The following is a 26,666-nucleotide window of genomic DNA, read 5'->3' as shown; positions in this document are numbered from 1 at the left end:
CAGGTCATTCACTAGGTCCTCCCGTGTGGTTCTGGGATTTTTGCTCACCGTTCTTGTGATCATTTTGACCCCACGGGGTGAGATCTTGCGTGGAGCCCCAGATCGAGGGAGATTATCAGTGGTCGTGTATGTCTTTCATTTCCTAATAATTGCTCCCACAGTTGATTTCTTCAAACCAAGCTGCTTACCTATTGCAGATTCAGTCTTCCCAGCCTGGTGCAGGTCTACAATTTTGTTTCTGATGTCCTTTGACAGCTCTTTGGTCTTGGCCATAGTGGTGTTTGGAGTGTGACTGTTTGAGGTTGTGGACAGGTGTCTTTTATACTGATAACAAGTTCAAACAGGTGCCATTAATACAGGTAACGAGTGGAGGACAGAGGAGCTTCTTAAAGAAGAAGCTACAGGTCTGTGAGAGCAAGAAATATTGCTTGTTCGTAGGTGACCAAATACTTATTTTCCACCATAATTTGCAAATAAATTCATCAAAAATCCTACAATGTGATTTTCTGCATTTTTTTCTCATTTTGTCTGTCATAGTTGAAGTGTACCTATGATGAAAATTACAGGCCTCTCTCATCTTTTTAAGTGGGAGAACTTGCACAATTGGTGGCTGACTAAATACTTTTTGCCCCACTTTATATGTATATACAGTACAAGTCAAAGGTTTGGATACACCTACTCATTCAAGGGTTTTTCTTTATTGTTACTATTTTCTACATTGTAAAATAATAGTGAGGGCATCAAAACTATAAAATAACAAACATGGAATCATGTAGTAACCAAAAAAGTGTTATATAGTTCAAAATATATTTGAGATTTGAGATTTTTCAAAGTAGTCACCCTTTGCCTTGATGACAGCTTTGCACACGCTTGGCATTTTCTCAACCAGCTTCATGAGGTAGTCACCTGGAATGCATTTCAAATAACATGTGTGCCTTGTTAAAAGTTAATTTGAGCCAATCAGTTATGTTGTTACAAGGTACGGGTGATATACAGAAGATAGCCCTATTTGGTAAAAAGTCCATATTATGGCTAGAACAGCTCAAATAAGCAAAGAGAAATTACAGTCCATCATTATTTTAAGACAGGAAGGTTAGTCAAATCCGGAAAATTTCAAGAACTTTGAAAGTTTATACAAATGCAGTCACAAAAACCTTCAAACTTTATAATGAAGCTGTCTCTCACGAGGACCACCACAGGAAAAGAAGATCCAGAGATACCTCTACTGCAGAGGATAAGTTCATTAGATTTAACTGCACCTCAGATTGCAGCCCAAATAAATGCTTCACAGAGTTCAACAGTCACATCTCAAAATCAACTTTTCAGAGGATATTGTGTGAATCAGGCTTCATGGTTGAATTGCTGCAAAGAAACCACTACTAAAGGACACCAATAATAAGAAGAGACTTGCTTAGACCGTTAGAAATCTGTCCTTTGGTCAAATTGGTCCAAATTTGTGATTTTTGGCTCCAACCATCATGTCATTGTGAGACGCAGAATAGGTGAATGGATGACCTCCGCATAAGTGGTTCCCACCGTGAAGCATAGAGGAGGAGGTGTGATGGTGACACTGTCTGTGATTTATTTAGAATTCAAAGGAACACTTAACCAGCATGGCTACCACAGCACTCTGCAACAATACGCCATTACACCTGGTTTGCGCTTATTGGGACTATCATTTGTTTTTCAACAGGACAATGATCCAAAACACACCTCCAGGTTGTGTAAGGGCAATTTGACCAAGAAGGAGAGCGATTGAGTGCTGCTTCAGATGACCTGGCCTCCACAATCACCTGACCTCAACCCAATTGAGATGGTTTGGGATGTGTTGGACTGTAGAATGAAGGAAAAGCAGCCAACAAGTGCTCAGCATATGTGGGAACTGTTTGAAAAGCATTCCAGGTGAAGCTGGTTGAGAGAAGGCCAAGAGTGTGCAAATTTGTCATTAAGGCATAGAGTGGCTACTTTGAAGAATCTCAAATATCAAATATATTTGATTTGTTTAATGCTTTTTTGCTTACTACATGATTCCATATGTGTTATTTCATGGTTTTGATGACTCCACTATTATTCTACACTGTAGAAAATAGTAAAAATGAACAAAAACCCTTGAATGAGTAGGCGTGTCCAAACTTTTGACTGGTACTGTATGTTGTCTTCCTCTGTTTTCAAATCTGGCTGACATCTCTCTCGCTCTCTCTCCCTGCAGTGAGGTTCGCAGACTGTGGCCTGGGCGACAGGGTTCTGTTGGAGGTGGTTGACGTGGAGGACTTCAGGCTGGATGAGGATGGCACGGTGTACGCCCGGCATGCCTTCCGTCTTGGTGACAGGAAGAGCGCCTTGGTGGTGCGAGCAAGGGATCTGGAGACCAAGGAGGATTGGAAGACGCATGTTTACCTCCTCCTCCGGAACGACGGAAAGCCAGAGACGACAGAACACAAACTCATCAAACAGGTCTGGGATGTAATACCGATTTTCTATTTCATTTAACAGACAACTTATCTAAAGCAATACACTTTTACACTACGCATATGTGGCCCATGCGGAAATGAAAACACAACCCATGCATTCTGTAAAAACTCCTGGCCCTAAACAAGATGATGAAGTATAATGTTATCGGGGGTATGTACCTACTCTGTTAGTCGTTGATGGCCAGTAAAGTGCTGATAACCACAGAAAGAAGACGAGGCTCACTACAGTACAGAGTGCATCCCAGATGTCACCCTATTTCCTTTATAGTGTGCTATTTTTCACCAGGTCCCTGGTCAATAGTAGTGCACTATGTAGGGAACAGGGTAGCATTTGGAATGCAGAAAGCATCTGCACAGCAAATTCTTCAGTTTTAAAAAACAAACTAATTTAACACTGAGTGTTTAATCAACACTGAAAGTGTTGTGAGTCTGTGGGCCCATTTAGACACCCCAAAAGTGTTAAATTAACACACTGCTTAGTGTAAAGCCTTATTCTAATTGAGTTTACACCCATGACTCAAGTTGTTAGTGGCAGGGACATGGTTGTTCCATTTTCTGCTTTCAAGGTGATGTGTAATTCTTATTGGAAACCAGACAGTGTTGGGATGTCCACCTTTTTATCACCCACAACCTGTATTCAGACAATTTACCAGGGTTGGAAAGACTAAGCTATAAGACGACCTAAAGCATCTAAACTGGATCAAACGTTTCAGTAATGGGTGCAATAATTCACGTTTCAGGACCCCGTGTTAGTGTAAAACTAAGCCCTCAAAATAAATCCTTATGAAATACATATTGTGTTAAATATGTATTATTTTTAATGGTAACATTTTCACTTAGGATCTCACTTGGTGAAGGCCACAGGACCCCACTCTGTCACTAACAAATAGAGTCATAGGTGGTAATTCTACAATTTACTTGAAAGCCAAGGCACTCTGGGAAATATTTGAATAAGGTTTTACACTAAGCAGTGTTTAACACAGTTTTGGCATCTATATGGGTCCACAGATTCAACACGTTCAGTAATGATTTAAAACTTTTCGTGTTACTTTGTTTGTTCTTTAAACCTCAACAATTTGCTTTGTGGTGCTACTGCCTGCTGTGTGTTAATTAGAGCAATAAGGAGGTCCTCTATATATGAGGAGACATTCCCCAGTAAACATTTTCCCAGAAATAGTGCAGTGCCATATGCTTAGTGTGTCCATTAATGTCTCTCAGCATTCTGTGGGAGCAGGAAAAACAGTGTGAGGAAAGAAAAAGCTGTTAAAATACCACCGATACCAAACTTGTGAATAAAAGCTGTGAAATTGAACAAGTGGAGTGTTAGGCAGCTATTAGTCAGCTAGCTCGCTCAACAGACGGATGGATGAGAATACTCTGAGAAAAGGGAGGAAGGAAGGAGAGGGAAGGTTTGGAGAGGCAAGTGGGAGAGTTATGACGCAGAATAAGGCTGTTGGATGAGGGTATATAGGGGAAAGATGGAGAGAATGAAGTGAAAGAGAGAAAGGATGAAAATATAGGGATAGAGATTAGGTGGAGGGATGCAGCGAGAGGATGAGATGGCTGAAGGGTTGTATTCAAATTCAGATTAGAGTGTGGAGGAAACAAAACTGCATTCCTAGGCTGCAAATATATATGAGGACACACACACAGGTTACATACACAGCCAGCCAGCCAGTCTGATCATTGGTCAGGTCCTCAGAAATGATGTCAGTAATCCAGCTCTGTGGAACGAGGCCATGAATACACTAAATCATAGTGTTTGTCATAGTGTTTTTGTGTGTGTTGGTGTGTGGGTCTGAGTAATCTGTGTGTCTCTGTGCGTGTGTGTGTGTGTGTGTGTGTGTGTGTGTGTGTGTGTGTGTGTGTGTGTGTGTGTGTGTGTGTGTGTGTGTGTGTGTGTGTGTGTGTGCATGTGTGCATGTGTGTGCGTGTGCGTGTGTGTGTGTGTGTGTAACCTTTGTTGTTGTCTCATCTCTGCAGGTGAACTCCAGCTCTGCAGCTGTGACTCAGCAGGTGCGAGAGATCGTGTTTCCATGGCACAGCTTGGTCGTTGGGGACGATGGATCTCTGAGGCGGGTGAAGAGGGACTGGGTCATTCCCCCCATCAACGTCCCTGAGAACTCACGAGGACAGTTCCCCGAGGAGCTAGTCAGGGTAGGGGAGACACATACACGGAGACACACACAAACGGGTTGTAAGTAAGCATTTCACGGTAAAGTCTACACATGTTGTATTCGGCGCATGTGACAAATACAGTTTGATTTGGAACACAGAGACACACACACACAACACACACAGTTCAAAGGACACATTTTACACATTTCCCCACTAGCTCACAGGGTTTTATAGTGTGTGTTTGTGTGTACAGTTTTTGTGTATATGTACAGTATGTACTGTATGTGTGTGGTTCCAGTGTATGAAAAGCGCACTATTTCCTCCTAACACCATCTGCTGATATATTTATATTGTAATCAGCGGCATAAGGCTGAGTCAGGGGGTTAATGGGAGTGGGATGGTGATTTAAACATGTTTATTAAGGTTTATGGTGCATCTGCTGTTTCCTGTTTGTACTATACAGCCCATGTATGGTGTTGAGGGGAGCTAAATATGTTTTGAATAAAAGTGTGGTTGTAAATGTACTGTATCTAAACTGGGAATATCTCTCACTCTACCTCCCTCTGTCTCTCTCCCTCCTGCTAGATCCGGTCGGACCGTGATAAGAACAGTCTCCTGCGTTACAGTGTGACTGGACCCGGTGCTGACCAGTCTCCGACCGGGATCTTTATCATCAACCCCATCTCTGGCCAGCTCTCTGTTACCAAACCCCTCGATCGGGAACACATCTCCAACTTCCATGTAAGTGTTCAGCTCATAGAACTAGAATGAGTAGATTTAGCATCCACATTCCTGTCAATTACTCCATAATGGGTGACTTGGTGGCCAACATTCTTTATCGGTCTATGTGAAATGTAGTAAAACGCCATACAGAGTAAGTTGGACAGGAAACTTTGATCTTGAGAACACACTCAATGCAGACACACAAGCAACTATGATCTGCAGCAGAGCATTTGCATGAAGGATGGGGCCACCTCGTGAATATTCATAGAGTGATGTAGCTGTCAGAGTCACTGAAGCTCTGTCGTGAATACTAATTAGGTGTTGCCGTGGCAGTACTGGAGACATGGTATAGGGAGCTGCACAGCCAGGATTGCAGCTATGAGACAGGGTATAGGAGTAGGTACTGTAACAGCTGTATGTTATGGCAGCTACTACTCCCCTCCTAGCGGTAGGCCTCTACCTCTCTGCCATGGCTGTTTTGGAGACAGGGTACAGTGTACAGCGGAGCGTACTCAGCTTTCATCCCTGTAGTGCTCTCTGTTAGAGAGCAGTAGGGGAGAGGCCCTAGGAGAGAAACACTTAAGAATCCTTAGATCCAACCTTGAGAGGCCAAGTATATACAAACCTCAGAGTCAATAGCCCTGTTCCAATCCCGATAACTTACACCCTTCCCCTCTCTCTGCCCTTGGTGGATTGCCCTATGAAGTGTAAGCAAAACGCTGAAAACTACACCAATCCTATCCAAGGTCTATGAGGAGCTATTACCATATTGCTTACACATATGGAATCCTTTCTGATCCATGTGAGAGCGAAAACAAGAGAAGAGGGAAAGTCATGAGTTATCGAGTTGGAAACAAATGTGATAGAAAGAGAACAGCCATGGCCTGGTGAATTCAGACTGAACGCTATGCTAACAGTCTGGTTTAACCAGGTTAAGACAACCATGCCCTAACCCTGTATTAGTCTCTGGAACTGCGAGCCCATACCATTCCCATAAGTGTGTCTAACCATGAACCTGTATTTGTGTGTCTATAGTTGAAAGCCCACGCCCTTAACATGCGTTTAACCTGTACTACTGTATGCATCCGTGTAGCTGCGAGCCCATGCTGTGGACCTGAATGGGAACCAGATAGAGAACCCCATAGACATCGTCATCAACGTCATAGACATGAATGACAACAGACCAGAGTTTACACACACCATCTACAACGGATCAGTACCAGAGGGATCCAAACCAGGTAACAGCGCACACGCACGCATGCACGTATATTCCATTGTGTGAGAGGTTTTAATTGACTTGTTTGGTTCATGTTCCCAGGGTCCTTTGTGATGACAGTTACGTCACTGGACAAGGATGACCCTAAAACAGCCAATGGGATGCTCCGATACAAGATTATATCTCAGAATCCTGAAAACCCCTCATCCAACATGTTCACCATCAACAACAAGACAGGAGGAATCATCACTGTGGCTGCAGGGCTAGACAGAGAGGTGTGTGTGTGTGTGTGCTGTCTGTCAATGTGTATCAATGTTTTTATGATTGTGTGTTCACAATATAGACTGTCTATATTATACGCTGTAACATGGGCCTGTACCCTGTTGTCTTCCTTCTTCCAGAAAGTTCCTCAGTACACGTTAATCATCCAGGCTACTGACATGGAGGGGAACCCAACCTATGGCCTGTCTAACACAGCTACGGCTATCATCAGGATCACTGACGTCAATGATAACCCCCCAGAGTTCACCGCTGACAAAGTAAGTCACAGACAGACAAACAGACATACTGACAGATAGACAGACATACACACACACAAATGTGCACACACAGATGCATACAGACATACAATACACAAACACGTACAAACAGACACACACACTTTCTCTCTCAAACACAGAAGAAAAAAAACACAGAATGATATATTTTTTCAAATAAACCAAATGTTTTATCAAAAGAGGCTATCTTTCTCCTATTATTGAGCAATATTTTCATCTTTCACTCCCACCTCTCTCTTTCACTTCCCCTCGCTCTGTAGTTCTATGGAGAGGTGCAGGAGAACCGTGTGAATGTGATCGTAGCTAATCTGACAGTAACAGATAAGGACCAGCCCCACAGTGCAGCCTGGAGTACTGTGTACAGGATCACAGCTGGAGACCCCACTGGACGCTTCTCCATCCCCACTGACCTCACCACCAATGAGGGACTGGTCACTGTGGTTAAGGTATGGATTTACACAGCTCTGATGAGAAATATTTCCAATGTATTTTTTTATGAATGGAAAATGAACTTTTACAGCATATACCTGTATATACATGCAGACAAAGAGACAGAGATACAGCACAGACTTATTTTACATTTTGTTGTGTTATAGCCTGAATGCAAAATTGATTAAATACATGTTTTTCTTACCCATCTACACACGAAGTGAAAACATGTTTTTAGACATTTTTGCAAGTGTATTGAAAATTAAATACAGAAATATCTAATTTACATAAGTATTCACATCCCTGAGTAAATATGTGTTAGAATCACATTTGGCAGTGATTACAGCTGTGAGTCTTTATGGGTAAATCTCTAAGAGTTTTGCAAACCTGGATTATACAATGTTTGCACATTAATCTTTGAAAAATTCTTCAAGCTCTGTCAAGTTGGTTGTTGATCATTGCTAGACAGCCATAGATTTTAAAGCTGATTTAAGTCAAAACTGTAACTAGGCCACTCAAGAACATTTAATGTAATCTTGGTAAGCAACTCCAGTATACTGTATATTTTGCCTTGTATTTTAGGTTATTGACCTGCTGGAATTTGTCTCCCAGTGTCTGTTGGCAAGCAGACTGAAGCAGGTTTTCCTTTAGGATTTTTCCTGTGCTTAGCTCTATTCCATGTCTTTTTAATCATAAAAAACTCCCCAGACCTTGGCAAGCACACCCATAACATCATGCAGCCACCACCATGCTTAAAAATATGAAGAGTGGTACTCAGTAATGTGTTGCATTAGATTTGCCCCAAACATAAAACTTTGAAAGTTCCTTTCTTTGCCATGTTTTTTTGGTGAAATCGCTTAGTGGTTTCCTTCATGGTGAATTCGCTTAGTGGTTTTCTTCATGGTGAAATACCTTAGTGGTTTCCTTCCACTCCGGCAACTGAGTTAGGAAGGATGCCTGTGTCTTTGTAGTGAGTGGGTGGATTGATACACCATCCAAAGTGTAGTGAATAACTTCACCATGCTAAAGTGAGTCCATGCAACTTACGGTATGTGACTCATTAAGAGCATTTTTACTCCTGAACTTATTTCGGCTTTCCATAACAAAGGGGTTGAATAGTTGACTCAAGACATTTCAGATTTTCATTTTTAATTAATTTGTAAACATTTCTAAAAACAAAATTCCACTTATTATGGAGTATTGTGTCAAGAAATCTCAATTTAATACATTTTAAATTCAGGCTATAACACAACAAAATGTGGAAAAAGTCAAGGGGTTTGAATACTTTCTGAAGCCACTGTACATTACGTCTGTTTTCAAATTGAGAGCTTTGGTATGTAAGATTTACAAACAAATTGAAGTGTAAACTGCGTGGCTAACTGGTATGTGTGTATCTCTCCAGCCTATAGACTATGAGGTGAGTCGTTCCTTCGTGCTGACGGTACTGGCTGAGAACGAGGTTTCCCTGGCCCGTGGTATCCACCTGCCCCGTCAGTCCACCGCCACCGTGTCTGTACGCATCACAGACGTCAACGAGAGCCCAGAGTTCTCCCCCAACCCCAAAGTCATCAAACTAGAGGAGGGGCTACCGGGCGGCTCGCTACTCACCACCTTTACAGCACAGGACCCTGACAGATACATGCAACAGAACATACGGTAAGTAGATGAGAGAGGGATCAGCATTGGGCATGTTAGCTAATATATATATATTTTTAACTAGGCAAGTCAGTTAAGAACAAATTCTTATTTACAACGACAGCCTAGGAGCAGTGGGTTAACAGCCTTGTTCAGGGGCAAAACAAAAGATTTTTACCTTGTCAGCTCAGAGATTTGATCTAGCAACCTTCTGGTTACTGGCCCAATGCTCTAACCACTAGTCTACCTGCCGCGTCAATGTGTTTTTTTATGTGTTGAATGTGTATGTTTCAAATGCATTACATAGTTTCGCGTTACTTCCTGTTGTAATTGACCCGCTCCAAAGTTCCTATCCATTCGCAATGCTCCAATGGATAGGAACTGTCGTCAAGTCTGACACCTCGAATAAGCTCATGTTTCAAACTCATATAAGCTGGTGAGGGCAATGGCAAAAACAGAGAGCATTTCTTGAAAAAAGCAATTGTTTAAATGGCTAAATAACCAAACAGTGCACCAGAGGAACCTGCTACTGTGATTCCTGAAATGCAGAGCCTGTTGATTATTTATTTTTATCCAAATTATACTTTTGTTATATTGTTTGCTAGCTCTCAGTCTCATTAACCACCTTACATTGCTAGCTAGCCACTTAAAGGTCCAATGCACCCGTTTTTATTGTAATATCAAATCATTTCTGGGCAGAAATTGAGTACCTTACTGTGATTGTTTTCAATTAAAAAGGTCAAAAATAAATTGAAATATTTCTCAAGCAAAAATGTTGTTTGGACTGTCTGAGAGTGGTATGAGTAGAAAGAGGAAATGGAAAATTAGCTGGTTTTGGCAGAGTGGTTTGAAACTCTCTTATTGGTCTATTAACTAATTTACTGCATGGGGATGTCGCCATGGAAGGCCAAATCTCCCTCCCACCAAAACAGGCTGAAATGTCAAACTCCTGAGTAATTTCCCCGTATGAAAACACAGTTTGAGATCATTGTGAGGGGATTTCACCAGTGGTTTGAGTGATGTATTGGGCTTCCTGGGAAAATGTAGTCTGAGGTTGCAACAGTAACCAAGGGGGGCGGGGCTTAGCAAAGGGTAAATTCTGTACTGTCATCTCATTGGTTGATTTTAAGGTACGCCAAGGTGTTCGACCCTGCTAATTGGCTGAAGATAGACCCTGTAAACGGGCGGATCTCCACCATCGCTGTGCTGGACAGAGAGTCTCCATATGTGAAGAATAACCTCTACAACATCACCTTCATGGCCACTGACAATGGTGAGAGTGCGGGTGGACCTGTACTGTTTTTGGAACTTACAGTGTATAGCTGTGTGGAGTACTCATGCAGAGAAGCACTTAGAGCTAAATCTCACTATTCACATCAATTCAATTCAATTACAATCCATTTAGTTTGACTCACTTTCTTGGCGCGATAAGATAAATATCTTGTCCCCCCCCCCGAAAAAGAAAGGAAAATATCAGATGACAATGGTAGTACTACTACAGAAAATTATATGTATACACATGAGCACACAAGCTAGTGTTCACATACACAGACTCTAAAAACACCACTCACGCACAGAAAGCCCCTGCTGCGTCTCAGCACAATCCTGACTGAGCTCTTCATTGTGCTTTTGGCAAATACACACACACACACACACACACACACACACAGGTCAGCTGTGTGCCTCAGGCAGCCTCCCTAACATACTGATTTCCCTCTCCCTCATTCCCTTACTCACCCTACTGGTGTGTTTGATCATACATTTCTCTCATCTCTTATTTAGGAGGTTAGTTTCACTGAAGTCATATGTAGCTGTTGACGGAGTGTTGTTTTAAGAAATTTGAGTGTTGCAATATGGTTTGGGGTGTGACATAATATTATGTATGACAGCATGAATCCTGTTTGGTATGAGTGCTGTAATGTGCCTGTAATGTGTTCCTTTCAACATATAGTTCAGTACAGTATCTATGTTGCACCAAACATTGTTTTTATTGTTTTTATTCCTGTCTATGTAAGGTGCCATTTTCTTCACTTTGCTTATCTCACTAGTCTCTCCATCTCTCTTTCCTCCATCCCTTTATCCTCCCTCTCTCAGGCATCCCCCCAGCCAGTGGTACAGGTACATTACAGATGTACCTGTTGGACATAAATGACAATGCTCCTCGTGTCTTCCCTCCGGAGGTGGAGATGTGTGAGAAGCCTGAGCCCAACACCATCAACATCACCGCCAGTGACCCCGATCTGACCCCTAACGCCGGCCCCTTCGCCTTCGAACTGGCCAAGCGGCCGGCAGATGCACGCAGGAACTGGACCCTCACACGCCTCAATGGTTAGTCTGTCTGCTTTTTCCCCTCTTTTGCTCCATTTCTCTTTCTCAACTGAATTGAATTCAAAAATGTTTTATTGGCATGACTAAATAACTTGTTGAACATTCTCCCCCATCTCGCTCTCTTTCTTTCTTTATCCTTCCCTCTATTACTCTCCCATGTTCTCTCTCTCTCACACTCTTATTTCCTGTCTTTGTCTCTAAAACTCTCAACCTCCATCTGTAACTCCCCACAAACTCTCTTTTCCTCCCCACCTCTCTCTCTCTTCCCCCTCTCTCTCCCTTCCCCCCTCTCTCTCGTTCTCTCTTCTCCTCCCCCTCTCTCTCTGTGTGTCCCTATCCCAGGTGAATATGCTCAGATCAGGCTGCGGATAGGTTTTCTGGAGAGTGGTATCTATGAGGTTCCTATCATCATCACAGACTCAGGCAACCTGCCCATGTCCAATACATCCTACCTACAGGTCAAGGTGTGTCAGTGTGATCACCATGGAGACTGCGTGGACATGGAACGCATCATCGCAGCAGGGCTGGGCACTGGAGCCATCATCGCAATCCTCATCTGTATCATCATACTGCTAGGTGAGTCTGGTTATACAGGCTAGGACAGGCTTACCCACACACTCAAGCAGACTTGCACACACCAACACTAACAGCACACAGCCATATCCCCTGCCTTATCTCCCACATTCTCCTATCTGGGTATTTTTATAGCTCCAGTACAATCTCAGAAATAAATGTTTGGATTTGTTCCTAAAAGTGTGTCTCCGCTTGTCACTGGGGTGGTACCCTGACCTCCTTTGTACTTTTAGTTATACTGTAGGTACATAATTGTACCCCAGTACATACGTCAGATAATACCTTTCTCTAGTGTTGGAGACATGAAGTTTCCTGAAGCATCGAGATTTTCCAACCAATTGTGTCGAAACATGTTCATTACGAGGCTTTGATCAACATAGTGTACACTAGTGGCACCTCCTGATCAAAATCATTTAGAGCAGCCAAATCATTATAGATGACATCCCATACCCCATAGCGTGTGCGCAGCGTGGCCTTTTTTTCTAATACCAAACCAATACCAAACCAATTAGTTGGTTGTTCGACCAAACGAAGCTTCGGACGCCATTGATCATGTGCTTCTGATAAAAGGATACAGGCATCGGCACACTGCTTCAAAGTACACTACTTAGCAATGTTGACGCATGCCTCGGAATCTCCAGCATCAAACGTAACATCACTACCTTTCTCGACAGGTAAAAAAGCATGCTTTTTGCCTCCATATGTGACCAACTGGCTCGATTCGGACTTATGTAACAACATTTTACATGGTGTTTTTTACATTGGATAAAAGTAGAGTTAGAAAACGTTATATCATACACTACAGTTGAGGAACAATGGGAAAGTATTTCTACTTTGAAAGTTGATAAGCGTGTAACCTCACTTTTGAGAAAATCACCCTTGAATGTTTTGGTACCTACTAGAGAGCTCTTCTTTATCTACACCCATTCAGCATCACTCATATCCTTTTAATATTTAGCCCCACCTATCTCTTTAAGGATTCACATGTGAGGCTATGTACTAAACAACCAAAAATGTCAAGACTAAAGGCCTAACAACAGCAGTCAAGCACCCAAGCTAACTAGCTAACGTTGGCTAGCTTGCTAGCTATTTCCAGACACAAATGAGAGAAGAGCTCACTCTGACCATTTTACTCACCCTAGCAGAGCTGGTTAGGCTGTTTTTATGTTATCCAGAGCATTGGTGACTGCAACTGTGCTGCTGGCATCAATTTAATTTTGCAACGTTTACTGACAGCGGCCATTTTCATCGGGTGTTGAGCGTTCATAAATTTGTCAGTTATTCGTCAGTGCGCTCTGGCACACTCAAACAGGAGTGCTCTGAAATCGGAGTCGATAGCCAGAGTGAATTTACCAGCTACGTCTAACGACAGTTATCGCAGTGACATCATAAACATGGTATTGAAATAGTTACTTGCATAGCGGAGTCTTTTGTTTAGATATGTAGCTAGCTAGCTAAACAATGAACCATAATCCCAACTCATAACGTTACTACACTGCATGAATATGCAGGTAGCTAACCAACCAGGTTTAATGTTTGCTAGTTATAGCCTAATGTTAGCTAGCTATGCCAATGGCTCTGAAATACAAATAATATTACTACACAGATCATACAAGTAACGTTAGCTAGCTAGCTAATAGTACACTTTAACTTGAAATGAAAACAACTTTCTGACAAAATTAAAAATGTGTAATATCTGAAAATGTAGCTAGCTAGACTCTCTTACCCATATACAAGGATGGACGCTTCTCCCTCTTTGTCAAGGGTGCCATGGTTGTCCTTAGTTTGAAGATGTAATCCAGAGACAGGTGTTTTCAACAGCTGAGTGTTTTCTTTTCAACACCGTCTGCATATATGTAATCAAATGCCAGAATTCGCTCCATCTTCTTTGCTATCATACTCTAATTCCATTTATTTAAAAACTCGGTCCTCCAGAAAGTGGAGAGCAACAAATCAAATCAAAATCTAATTTTATTTGTCAAATGTGCAGAATACAACAGGTACAACCTTACAGTGAAATGCTTACTTACAAGCCCTTAATTAACCAACAATGCAGTTAAGAAAAATAAGTGTCATGAAAGTATTTACTAACATATATGGAAGTTTAAAAAAAATATTATAATAATTACAGAGCAACAATAAAATAACAGTAACGAGGCTATATACAAGGGCTACAACTACAGAGTCAATGTGCGGGGGCACAGATTAGTCGAGGTTATTGAGGGAATATGTACATGTAGGTAGACTTATGCAGCTCTACTACGTGATATCTTTCAAAAAAGCAGCATTAGAAAGGATTACCTACACATACTGACCAGCTCATATTATAGACGGAATCCAATCATGGTTAGGGGGAAGGTTGCTCGCTTTTTTTCGTGGCTAAACCAACTTGGCTCATAATTGAACAATTGTATTCGTATTTACAAATGGCATACAAGTTTGTTATTAAGGCACATGAAAGTTCACATGTTCCAGAAGGTATTTCTGCCCCCCAAAAAAACATTTTGCTTAAAGAAAAGTTTACGTTAAAATGGCTCTCTGTTGAAGTAGTGACGTGCGACATCTGCCAAGTCACATATAGTACCACCACAGTTACAAAGCCATTTGGTCCTTGTAGACGTCAAAATGTTCCTCTAACATAGCACAGTTAAACTGGTACAACACTTCCACTCGCGGTTGGCCAAAAAAGAATTATCGGAAAGCCACACCCCGCCTAAGCCAATATAATTTGCCAATGTGCCTTGTTTTTTAGACAAGGACACACAGCTGTCTTCAAACATGGAAAATCAAGCCACTCATGAGTTCAGCAACACCTTGTGAAATGGCACAATATGCTTCTGTGGATAAAATTCAACCCACTCAATCAATTAAGCAATGCCAGCCTACCATAAACACATTTCCAATACATACAGTTCCATTTACAACCACGAAAACCAATACACTCTGATATTTTTTTTGCTATCTGGAGCCTAAAATAGTTCTTCAGCTGTCCCCATAGGAGAACCCTTTGAAGAACCGATATAGAACCCAAAAGGGTTTTCCCTTCAACCAAAAGAAGGTTATCCTATGGGGACAGCCAAACAACCCCTCCAGGGAAAAAAATTCTAAGAGCACAGGCTAGCAAGAAAACCATAATATAATGTATCTATTTCTATGATGAAACATATTGATATGTAGCTATACCCAGGGGTGTCATTTTGGTTTCTTGGATTGGAATTATGTTGAATTTTGCTTATATCACGCTATACCACAATGAACAACGAAATCTCCGCTGTGCTTTAACAGTCTCATGGATAGTGCCTTACACACTAAACAAGGCTGTTGTAAACCTAGGCTAGCTAAGGAAGTCATTTTGCCATTGCATGACCTAGGTTTTTCCTGAAATGACACCACCGGATACTCCACCAAGACTTTGATAAAAACCAACCAGCTAGATTGTTTCTTACCTTTTCAGAAGAGTTGCAGTGTTGTGGCATTGTGGGGTATGGTGCTAAACACCTTGACAAGTTCCTTGTCTTTTCGGAGACTATATTCCAAAAAATTCACTGCCCCCCTCTCCTCTTGGCTCTATTGCATCCAATGTCCCCCTCAGTGGTTGCTGGTTTGAAACAAGGAACTCAATAATGTCCATAATCATAGTCAAATACATGCGATTTCTTGCCAGCTACCTATCATTAATTAGTGTTGACAGCGATGTTCCCATAGCACATCAAACTAGTTTTTCTTTACACATTGCAGTGTATTTAAAATTCTCTTTGCTTGATGGGTGCCTAGCAAATCATTTGGTACTATCAATAGCATTCCTCCAGATAGAATACCCAGCTTTAATGCAGGCCTTGTCTGCGTTAGCATTGGACCTTACACATAACTTTCGACAATGGAGAAAAAAAAGGCTGCATCTACACTCTCTTCCTATGAACTAACCTGAATAAAAATAGGTGTGGCATGTCAAGAAGCTGATTAAACAAGAATGTAACTGGAATTTTGCAACCCTACCTGCAAGTGACATTCTACTGGCTTGCAAAGGGATTTGTAAATCCTATTGGAATCCAGCCATAGTTAGAATACAGTTGGAATTTTTTTGTTTCTCTTTTGGTAAAATTGTATTAACACAATTTCACTTGCACAGCTCATATATTTACATCATCGTATGTACACTTTAAAGCGATATAAATATGCATTTAAAACAGCATTGAATATTACATCGATTAGTTTAATGTGTTCTTGATTGAAACAATAAAAAACAACCTAAGACAAAAGTACTTAAAAAATATCCAATCTGTAAAGCCTTTAAATGTGCACACATGATTTAAAACAAAAGTAAAAAATTTTAAGACATGGAAAACATGTTAAAAATGTACTTTGTTAAAAAAGCTATCTTCGGTTCTTTGTACGGGAACGGGGTGTCCTTATCAAAAAAGCTTCCTCCTGCTCTTCCGAATCAACTCCGTACCCATCCATCGGGGCCCGGAGGAGACTCCTCCCCTAGGCGCATCGCCCTAGGTGCCACAGCGCTGACAGGCCATTACCGCCGGAACCTTAGGTGTGGTGGGGGACCCTTCTTCTGGGGTCGATACCCCATTTCATTCGTACCACCCCAAGGCTTCAGTGTCTACCAAAGCCACTACCTGGTGGGTGGTCTCTACTTGTTTTCCTACCAACAGTGCATCTGTAAGGGAAGGGGGGTGAGCCAGAGCTTGGTGAAGCCGAGGTGGGCTATGCCTTCGACCCACCCCATATAGCACGAGCTGAACAGTTGGAATAGTTGTTCACCCGCAACCTGCTTTCATAATTAATGTCAGGGTTTGGAACACTATGAGGAGTCTAAGGTAGCCATTTAAACAGAATTGTTTCTGTAACGGGTGCAAAGAATCTGATTGTATTAGTTTCGAAAAATGTTTGTGGAGCATAAAATTAAATCAGTCAATGTACATACAAAAACAGATACATATTTAGCAGAGAGAACAATCTATGGCTTGGGTGGCTGGAGCCTTTGACATTTTTTTGGGCCCTCTGACACCACCTGGTATATAGGTCCTGGATTTGTTTTAATTTAAACTTTATTTAAATAGACAATAAGAACAAATTCTTATTTACAATGACAGCCTACCCCAGCCAAACCTGTGCCAATTGTGTGCCACCCTATGGGACTCCCAATCACGGCTGGATGTGATACTGCCTGGGTTCAAAACAGGGACTGTAGTGATGCCCCTTGCACTGAGATGCAGTGCCTTAGACCGCTGCGCCACTCAGGAGCCCATGGCAAGGAGCTAAGCCCCAGTGATGTACTGCGCCGTACTCACCACCCTCTGTAGCGCCTTACGGTCAAGTGCCTTGCAGTTGCCGTACCTAGCGATGATGCAGCCAGGCAAGATGCTCTCAATGGTGCAGCTGTAGAACTTTTTGAGGAATTTAGGGCCCATGCCAAATCTTTGACCCACACCTCTACAGTCCCAACGATGTAGATGGCGTGTGCTCACCCCTTCATTCTTGTAGTCCACTATCAGCTCCTTTGTCTTGCTGACGTTGAGGGAGAGGTTGTTGTCCTGGCACCACACTGCTTGCCAGGTCTCTGACCTCCGCTCTGTAGGCTGCCTCATCGTCGTCTGTGATCAGTCCTACCACCGTCATGTTGTCAGCAAACTTGATGATGGTGTTGGAGGTGGCATCCTATGACGGTGCCATGTTGAAAGTCACTGAGCTCTTCAGTTAGGCCATTCTCCTGCCAATGTTTGTCTATGGAGATTGCCAGGCTGTGTGCTCGATTTTATACACCTGTGGAGGCTGAGACGGATGGGTCGGGGACGCTGTGGCCCAGTCCGTCGATGCCCCCGGACAGGTCCATCCACTTTGCCAAAGCACAGCCCCCACACCACTAGAGGGATATCAATAGACCACCAATTTACTACCCTGAGACAAGGCTGAGTATAGCCTACAAAGATCTCCTCCACCGCACGAGCCCAAGAGGGAACAAAACCAGACAGGAAGATCACGTCTGTGACTCAACCCACTCAAGTGACGCACCCCTCCCAGTGACGGCATGGTAAGCCAGTGACTCAACCCCTGTAATTGGGTCAGAGGCAGAGAATCCCAGTGGAGAGAGGGGAGCCAGCCATGCAGAGACGGCAAGGGTGGTTCATCACTCCAGTGCCTTGCCGTTCACCTTCGCACCCCTGGGCCAGACTACATTCAAATATAGGACCTACTGAAGAGATGAGTCTTCAGTAAAGACTTAAAGGTCGAGACTAGGGATGATGATGTATCGGTGAACATATCGAAATCGGACGATATTGGCTAAAAATGCTAACATCGGTATTGTCCGATATCTAGTTTAACGAACGATGTCTAGTTTAACGCCCGATGTGCAAAACCGATGTCAAAGCTGACGTGCATCTATGTAACATGATGTAATGACGCCACGTAAAATGTTGCGCTGTACGTGCAACACAGCATTCCTAAACTAGCCCACATTGACTGCTGTGTGGATCTAGCAGTCGTTTGAAAGAGTAACAAAATTTCAGCTCCACAACTCAAAGGCAAAATACATTAAAGCCAAGATAATGGAATTCATTGCCCTTGAAAATCAACCGTTCTCTGTCGTCGGAGATGTTGGCTTTCGCCGACTGGTCGAGCACTGGGACACACTGCCAAGTGCGCTATTTCCCCCCTACCGGAGTTGCACAGTAATTGCGTCACTACTATTAACTTAACTTAACTGGAACGCCGTTTGGGTCTTTGCGTGTCAAAAAAGATACAGTAGCACTGTCAAAGCTATAGAAAAAAGTCTGCAAACAAGGAAACACCGGCCACGAACGATGTGTTTACAATACCGCATTGGTAATAAAGCATCATTTGTTCGACCGCAACTTCTGGGGTACCTAGCTAGCACCAATACAACCAGCCTGCTTTCAAAATAAAAGTATGTAATTGACAGTAATGCAAATGAATACAAATAGTAGAATTATGCCATACTTTTATTTTGCTAACTATAATGCTAACTGCATAGTTCACTATTGTGATTAATCCTTATTGTGGCTAGCTTCACATAGATGGGTCCGACCACCATTAATCAAATAAGAACTGTCTTATAAATTAGAGTTATTTTAGATGACACCTAGCTGTATAGTTAGCTAGCTAACTGTAGCTACTGAAACAGATGTTGTGTTATTTGACACGTCAAATAGTGTTATTTGACGTGTATCTTTTTTGACACGCAAAGACCCAAACAGCGTTCCACAGAAATCCTGTTTGAGAAAGAAACGACTGAACAAATGAACAACGAAACAGCACAGTAAATAAGTGAAAGAAATAGGTTTTCATTATGTTTTACTGGTAATGGGGACATCTGTAAATGCCAACAAAATAACTTTTTGGTGTGCGTGTCTAACCTTTATTTAACTAGGCAAGTCAGGTAAGAACAAATTCTTATTTACAATGATGGCCCGGACGACGCTGGGCAAATTGTGCTCCGCACTATGGGACTCACAATCACAGATGGATGTGATACAGCCTGGATTCGAACCAGGGACTGTAGGGACGCCTCTTGCACTGAGATGCAGTGCCTTGGACCACTGCGTCCATGTGTGTGTGTTAACTATTTAACTGTACTAGAATGCTTTAAAAGCTGCTAAAATTGTAAATATTGGTTATTGGTTATCGGTATCGGTATCGTTTTTGTTTGGCAAGGGAAATATCGGATATCGGTATCAGCCAAAAATATCATATCGGTGCATCACTAGTCGAGACCAAGTCTATGTCTCTCTCACATGGATAGGCAGACCATTCCATAAAAAATGTTGCTTTATAGGAGAAATCCCTGCATACAGCTCATGCATGGTTCAGTGTTGCTTGCCTCCAGGCTGGCCCTTTAATCTTTGATAATTTGCAAGCCCTGCCACATCCTTTGTGCATCAGACCCAGCGTAGTAGGATTTGATCTTAGTCTTATATTGACGCTTTGCCTGTTTGATGGCTCGTTGGAGGTTGTGGCGGGATTTCTTTGAAGTGTCCAGATTACTGTCCTGCTCCTTGAATGCGGCAGCTCTAGCCTTTAGCTCAGTGCGGATGTTGCCTGTAATCCATGGCTTCTGGTTGTGGTTTGTACGTATGGTCACGATGTCGTCGATGCATTTATTAGAGAAGCCATTGACTGATGTGGTAAACTCCTAAACGTTATCGGAAAAATGCCAGAACATAGCGAAACAGTCTCCTTAGCTTAGCATCCGCTTCAATGGACCTCTTCCGTATTGAGCACATCACCGGTACTTCCTAACCCCCTTTCCCCCTTTTACAGCCCTTTGACACCCCTCTACCCCCCTCGCCCAGTCTACCCCAACCTCCCCAGTCTAGCCCTTTGCCTCACCCTTAATGCACCTGTCACAACCCCAGCCTCACACCCAGCCATCTTCTGAAATCTGCACTGAATATGTGGATCAAAGCAGGGAGTTGCTGATCAGGCTCCTTTCAAGCTTAAAACCTCCTCTCTTTAACATGGCAGAGAAATATGGATGAATAAAAACTGTTGTTCCCTTCATCCTTACCTACTTTCTATCTTCTCTCCACCACCATCCTCTTTATTGTTCTCTCTCTCTCTCTCTCTCTCTCTCTCTCTCTCTCTCTCTCTATCTGTTTTTGAGTGATAAGTGAATGTAGTGTAAATGTGCCCTTGGATGCAATGTGCACTGCTCAAATGAAATGGTTGTGAAGTTCTAATTATTCCTCTCTTTCTCTCCCACTCCTTCCTCTGTCCCTTCCTCTCTCCCCTCATCCTCCCTCTCTCCCTACCCTCCTCCTCCCTATTTTTCCCTCCCCCTCTTCGTAGTGATGGTGTTGTTCTTTGTGATGTGGATGAAGAGGAGGGATAAGGAACGTCAGGCCAAGCAGCTGCTCATCGACCCAGAGGACGATGTCAGAGACAACATACTGAAGTACGACGAAGAAGGAGGAGGAGAGGAGGACCAGGTAGAGAAAACACACACTAACATTAGCATAATGATAGCATAGCCAATCAGCTTTTGAATCAGATGGAGGGTTAGCCGTCCGCTAACTGCTAGTGGGAGACAAGGTCAGTGCTTGGGTAAAGGGGGGAGGCAAGGAGGATTTACAGTTGTTGACACACAGACACACACACACACACACACTGAGGGACTGTCACATGGGGGCAATTCCACGAAAACTGAACTATTCTGAGATGTTTCACTTTAAAATGTATGTCAAATTTACAATCACAGAAAAAAATATATACAAAATCACATTTACTTGAAGAACAGTGCAGATGCAAACTTTGCACTTGTTTTTGTAAAATATTATTTGTGCATTTTTACAAGTAGTACTTGTTCATAGAGGTGTATTGTTTGTTAATATTAGAAATCAATGAATGAGTCTCAGCGTCATTCTGTTCCAGTGGACTTGCCCATGGGGGTTGTAGGACCTAGCTGACCAATCATTGGATATTAATAATGGCACTCTGAGAGGGGGTGATGAACATTTATTGCCATGGCAATGGCATGGGAGGCCATCTTTCACTGCGATGGATGCTACTACCCACCCATTGTTCGGGGAAATTGTCATGTCGAGGAATCGGCAGTGACGGGAAAATGAACTGTTGGTGAGCGTAGCGGCTAGTTCCCCCTGATCAGCCCCCCCAGCTGTGAGATGGATTAGTAATGTCTGTCTGGGACTCCCAGTGGTGAGGGGCTATGGGGAGTGGTCAGGCCAGGGACAGCTACAGGAACAGTCACATAGTCTGGCTCTCTGGTTCTAAACGGATACTATGCTACACTGATGCCAATGGCAGAGCCGCAGAGGGTGCAACCCATAGGGCCCTGGTCAGGGCGACATTTGGGATGTAGACAAAGTCTGGCCCTCTGGTCGTAAATGGTTACTAGACTGAGGCTAACATCATTGTGTGTTGATGGTCATAGCCAATGCTAACAACAGCACAGGCCTGACCTGTAACAAATCCAGACAATCCAAAAAGTAAGGTGTACAGTCTCTCTATACATTAATCGCACATTGTGGCTCTCTTCTGTGGTACTAACGGCCATATCCTCTGCAACCAGCCACTGCTAAGAAAAGCACAAACCTCTTTCAGAAGACCCAAACACAAAGACTTCCAGACATACAGTTATAATACAGCCTCTCAAATGACAAACACACACACACATTGCACATGTTACATTAAGCGTTTTAAATGGATAAAACAATTTCATCAGCTTTTTGTGTACTTAGCCTATCATCCTGGTGTCAAAGACTGAGCATGGTGAGCAATGACAAAACCCAGCTATTTTCCTCCGGTAACAATGGCTGAGTCCCTTTCAGACCTGACTGACTAGCTGGCTGTCTGTAGAGATGTCTGTGGTCGCATTCCAGATGGCACCCTATTCCGTATATAGTGCACTTCTTTTGGGCCCTGGTCAAAAGTAGTGCACTTTAAAGAGAATAAGGTGCCAAAGGGAAATAAGCCTGCATGTGTTCTCCTCTGTCTAGGAAATAACAATAAAGCCTAGCATAGTGACAAAGCCATCTGTATTTATCCATCCATTTCCTCGACCTCTCTCTCTGTCCATCATGTTATGGTGGCATTCACAGCTCTCCCCTGAAAGTGTTTCATTGGTTCGCTATTACGGTGAACAAAGCCCAAGGTCATTACTTGGCCAGGCTTTATTGTCCCTGAAAATGCTCTTTAAGTCGATCCCCCTTGGAGATGAATGTTTCATCATGTTTTTCTGGATGATTTCTCAATGAACCAGACACTGGCAATTCAAAAGGAGATCAGAGACTATCTCTCTTAGCCTTCTATCTCTCTCACGCTCTCTCTCAATTCAATGTAATGGCTTTATTGGCATGGGAAACCTGTTTACATTGCCGAAGTAAGTAAAATAGATAAACAAAAGTGAAATAAACAATAAAAAAATGAACACTCTCTCATTCAATGAGTCAGTGTAAGGTCATGTTGGAATGAGAGATAAGGATCATGACAGCAGTTACATACACTGTTAAAAATGACTCTTTGGATGAACCTAAAACAAAAATCTTCACCTGCTCACAAGTAAATGAGTTATGTTTTTTAAATGCAAAAATACGGCATGTGTTGAATTCAAATGTATGTTTCAATGCCAACTGTTTCCTTGGATTATTACCAAACCTACTGTATATTTCAACTTGCAATTTATTTCATTCAACACTCAACTTAAGTTTCCCTTTTGATTAAACTTAATAAATAACAAATCCAAAACTAATATTTAATGTAAATACAACCCATTTTCAAGGGGGGGGGTCAATAACTTTAAATTATGTTTCCAAACATATTCGACTTTCACATGTAGTAGCCACAAGATCCTAACCAAGCATTGGCTACTATAACATAGAAACATTATCCGTTTCTTTTGAATCACACGCACCTATGCACATAATGTATCATCACAGATGCTGGCAGTGTACATGTTTGAGTAATGAATAGAATAGGCCACATTAACTGGAATGACATTCCCTCTCAAGGGTGAGCAAAAATAACAATGTGAATTGTCTGGAGAGCCTCAATGCTTCAGGAAGCGTCATTTTCCCACCACTACCGCTATCCAATGCGCATGAGGTGTTGAAAGCAATTTAGAAGCTTTCATTCCATAAAAAACATTGAACCGTCAAATTTGTTATTTGATTTCAGACGAATTGAAAAGAATAGGTTGAACGAACCAAAGTGTAATTTTCAATCATTCCAATCAGTAAAAGCACTTCAGGTGTACAACAGCATCATGTTGCTTTTTACAGTGTATACGCAGTGGTATAGTGAAAGGTGAACGCACGTAACGCCGTTTATGCACCTTTTTTATTTTGCGTGAGTGTTTACCCACCTTTTGCAGAAAATGCTTTGAAAGGATAGTGAGCATGACTTTATTCACAGCAAATGGCAATCAGCATTTACCCACATATTGTTTTCACCACCACATCACTGCATTTCCAACCAGTGTCACAAGCTCATCTCATAACCTTATGTGATCTCTGATCATGCATTGTTTATGTAGAATAAACTGCTTATGACCGTTTCAGTCGTGGTTACCGCACCACAGTGTCACCAACATGGGAATAATACGTAAGGATCGACATGGTAGTGCAGCCTGTGTTACATTGTTTGATTCAGTGTATTCATCTCTCTCTCCCTCCCTCCCGCCTTCATTCCCTCCCTCCCTCCTTCCCTTCCCCCTCCAGGACTATGACCTGAGCCAGCTGCAGCAGCCCGACGCCTTGGAGACGGAAATGGTGAAGGTGGGGATCCGACGTATGGATGAGAGGCCCCTACACCAGGACCATATATACCCCCTCCGTTCTGCTGCACCCCACCCCGGAGATATAGGAGACTTCATCCACGAGGTAGCTACAGAGTGTGTGTGAGTCTGATTGGGAGCATGCTCGCTTACATGTGTGTCATTGTGTGAAACTATGCGTATGAGCTTGTGTGTGCATGACTGTGTGTATGTGTATGTGACTCACTGTGTGTGACACAGAGAGAGAGAGCCTCTATGAGTAATTCTTAATTAGCTTTGCTAACAGTGAGGATTAGCGTGATAACAACATGGGCTGGCCCGGCTGGCTATTTTAAGATAAATCCATTGAGTTTCATTAATCCCCAGAGAGAGACTGGCTTTGGGCTTCACCTCTAGACAGCTCCAGTTGGAGCTAATTAGTTGGATTTAATATGTGTGTTGAATCTAGTGAGTTGATGTCTATACTGTATCTAGGCGATGAGGACAACTCTTGGCCAAGGGTTAATACAGTATGTTTTTCTATTGAGCAGTGGGACAGTAACCGAATGGTTGCTTGTTCAAATCCCTGAGCCGGCAAGGTGGAAAAATCTGCTGCTCTGCCCTTGAGCAAGGCAGAAAACCCCCACAATGATGTGGATGTCACGTAAGGCAGCCCCCCTTACCTCTCTGATTCAGAAGGTTTGGGTTAAATGCAGAAGACACATTTAGGTTGAATGCATTCAGGAGTGCAACTGACCAGGTATCCCCATCCATTTCGCTGTTATTTGTCCCATGCTTCGTAAACAACAGGTGCACTGTAACAAATTGCTGAAAGTTTACTGAAAAACTTTCAGTTAGCCTCTGTAATTCTATATTACAATACTGTAAAGAGCAATGCATTATCGGGGATCATCGGCGTTCCGCTACACTGCTTTAAAATAATTTGACAGTACAATTTTACAGTAAAGTAATGTATTAACTGTATATTTACAGCAGCATACTGTAATTTTATTACATTGTGGGAAAATGCTGTGGGAGTGCGAAATAATCTCTGGATCATTAACATATTTTGAGGTGTGCCTTGAAAGAGGTTATACAGTATTAATTGCGCCTATTAGTGAGAATGCTGTACCCCACAGAGTACAGTACCATACAATTTATATGTACAGTACCAGTCAACAGTTTGGACACACCTACGCATTCAAGGGTTTTTCTTTATTTTTACTATTTTCTACATGGTAGAATAATAGTGAAAAACATCAAAACTATGAAAAAACACATATGGAATGATATAATAACCAAAAAAGTGTTAAACAAATCAAAATATATATTTTTTGATTCTTCAAAGTAGCCACCCTTTGCCTTGAAGACGTATTTGCACACTCTTGGCATTCTCTCAACCAGCTTCACCTGCAATGCTTTTCCAACCGTTTTGAAGGAGTTCCCACATATGCTGAGCACTTGTTGACTGACTTTTCCTTCACTCTGCGGTCTAACTCATCCCAAACCATCTCAATTTGGTTATGGTTGGGTGATTGTGGAGGCCAGGTCATCTGATGCAGCACTCCATCACTCTCCTTGGTCAAATAGCCCTTACACAGCCTGGAGGTGTGTGTTAGGTCGTTGTACTGTCGGAAAACAAATGATAGTCCCACTAAGCGCAAACAGCAGGGATGGTGTATCGCTGCAGAATGCTGTGGTAGCCATGCTGGTTAAGTGTGCCTTGAATTCTAAATATATCACTGACAGTGTCACTAGCAAAGCACCCCACACCATCACACCTCCTCCTCCATGCGTCACGGTGGGAACCACACATGTGGGGATCATCTGTTCACCTACTCTGTGTCTCACAAAGACACAGGGGTTGGAACCAAAAATCTCAAATTTGGACTGATCAGACCAAAGGACAGATTTCCACTGGTCTAATGTCCATTTCTCGTGTTTCTTGTCCCAAGCAAGTATCTTCTATTGGTGTCCTTTAGTAGTGGTTTCTTTGCAGCAATTCAACCATGAAGGCTTGATTCACACAGTCTCCTCTGAACAGTTGATGTTGAGATGTGACTGTTGAACTTTGAGCATTCAGAAATGCAAGCTGCCTCACTTTCGAGGGGCTGATGCGGTTTCTTCTCTCAGTAATTATTGTCCTGTTTTCGAGAAGACCCTCTCAAAGGGAAAGGATGTGGCCACTATGCAGAGTCTCCCTGTCATGACTTTAGTAAACCGTGGGTAGACAGAGGGTTTGTTCTTTCACCAGCTCAGAGGATCTGCAGATCTTTGGAGGAGGGGCTCCTCCACATAGTATCGGACCTCCATTATGGCATCTGCTGAGGGATTCCTTCGTGCTGCATCCCCAGTTGCTCTCTCGTCAAACAGCA

At 42.6% G+C, this 26,666-nt stretch overlaps 1 protein-coding gene across 1 annotated transcript in view; it reads left to right on the top strand.

The window, feature by feature from the left end:
- LOC139406752 (cadherin-2-like) overlaps positions 1-26,666 on the top strand; it is a 73,318-nt gene that overhangs the window by 39,228 nt on the left and 7,424 nt on the right. The window contains exons 3-15 of the mRNA XM_071149748.1: positions 2,210-2,454; positions 4,455-4,628; positions 5,175-5,330; positions 6,406-6,550; positions 6,631-6,803; positions 6,930-7,067; positions 7,346-7,531; positions 8,917-9,170; positions 10,280-10,422; positions 11,244-11,477; positions 11,820-12,053; positions 20,871-21,010; positions 24,257-24,418. Of these exons, the coding sequence (XP_071005849.1) occupies positions 2,210-2,454; positions 4,455-4,628; positions 5,175-5,330; positions 6,406-6,550; positions 6,631-6,803; positions 6,930-7,067; positions 7,346-7,531; positions 8,917-9,170; positions 10,280-10,422; positions 11,244-11,477; positions 11,820-12,053; positions 20,871-21,010; positions 24,257-24,418 (2,384 nt within the window). The remainder of the gene's footprint in view (positions 1-2,209; positions 2,455-4,454; positions 4,629-5,174; positions 5,331-6,405; positions 6,551-6,630; positions 6,804-6,929; positions 7,068-7,345; positions 7,532-8,916; positions 9,171-10,279; positions 10,423-11,243; positions 11,478-11,819; positions 12,054-20,870; positions 21,011-24,256; positions 24,419-26,666) is intronic.

The sequence above is a fragment of the Oncorhynchus clarkii genome, chromosome 4 (assembly GCF_045791955.1).
Source record: "Oncorhynchus clarkii lewisi isolate Uvic-CL-2024 chromosome 4, UVic_Ocla_1.0, whole genome shotgun sequence".
Taxonomy (NCBI): domain Eukaryota; kingdom Metazoa; phylum Chordata; class Actinopteri; order Salmoniformes; family Salmonidae; genus Oncorhynchus; species Oncorhynchus clarkii.
The sequence above is the reverse complement of the archived record's forward strand: the minus strand, read 5'-3'. Positions and strand labels throughout refer to the sequence as shown.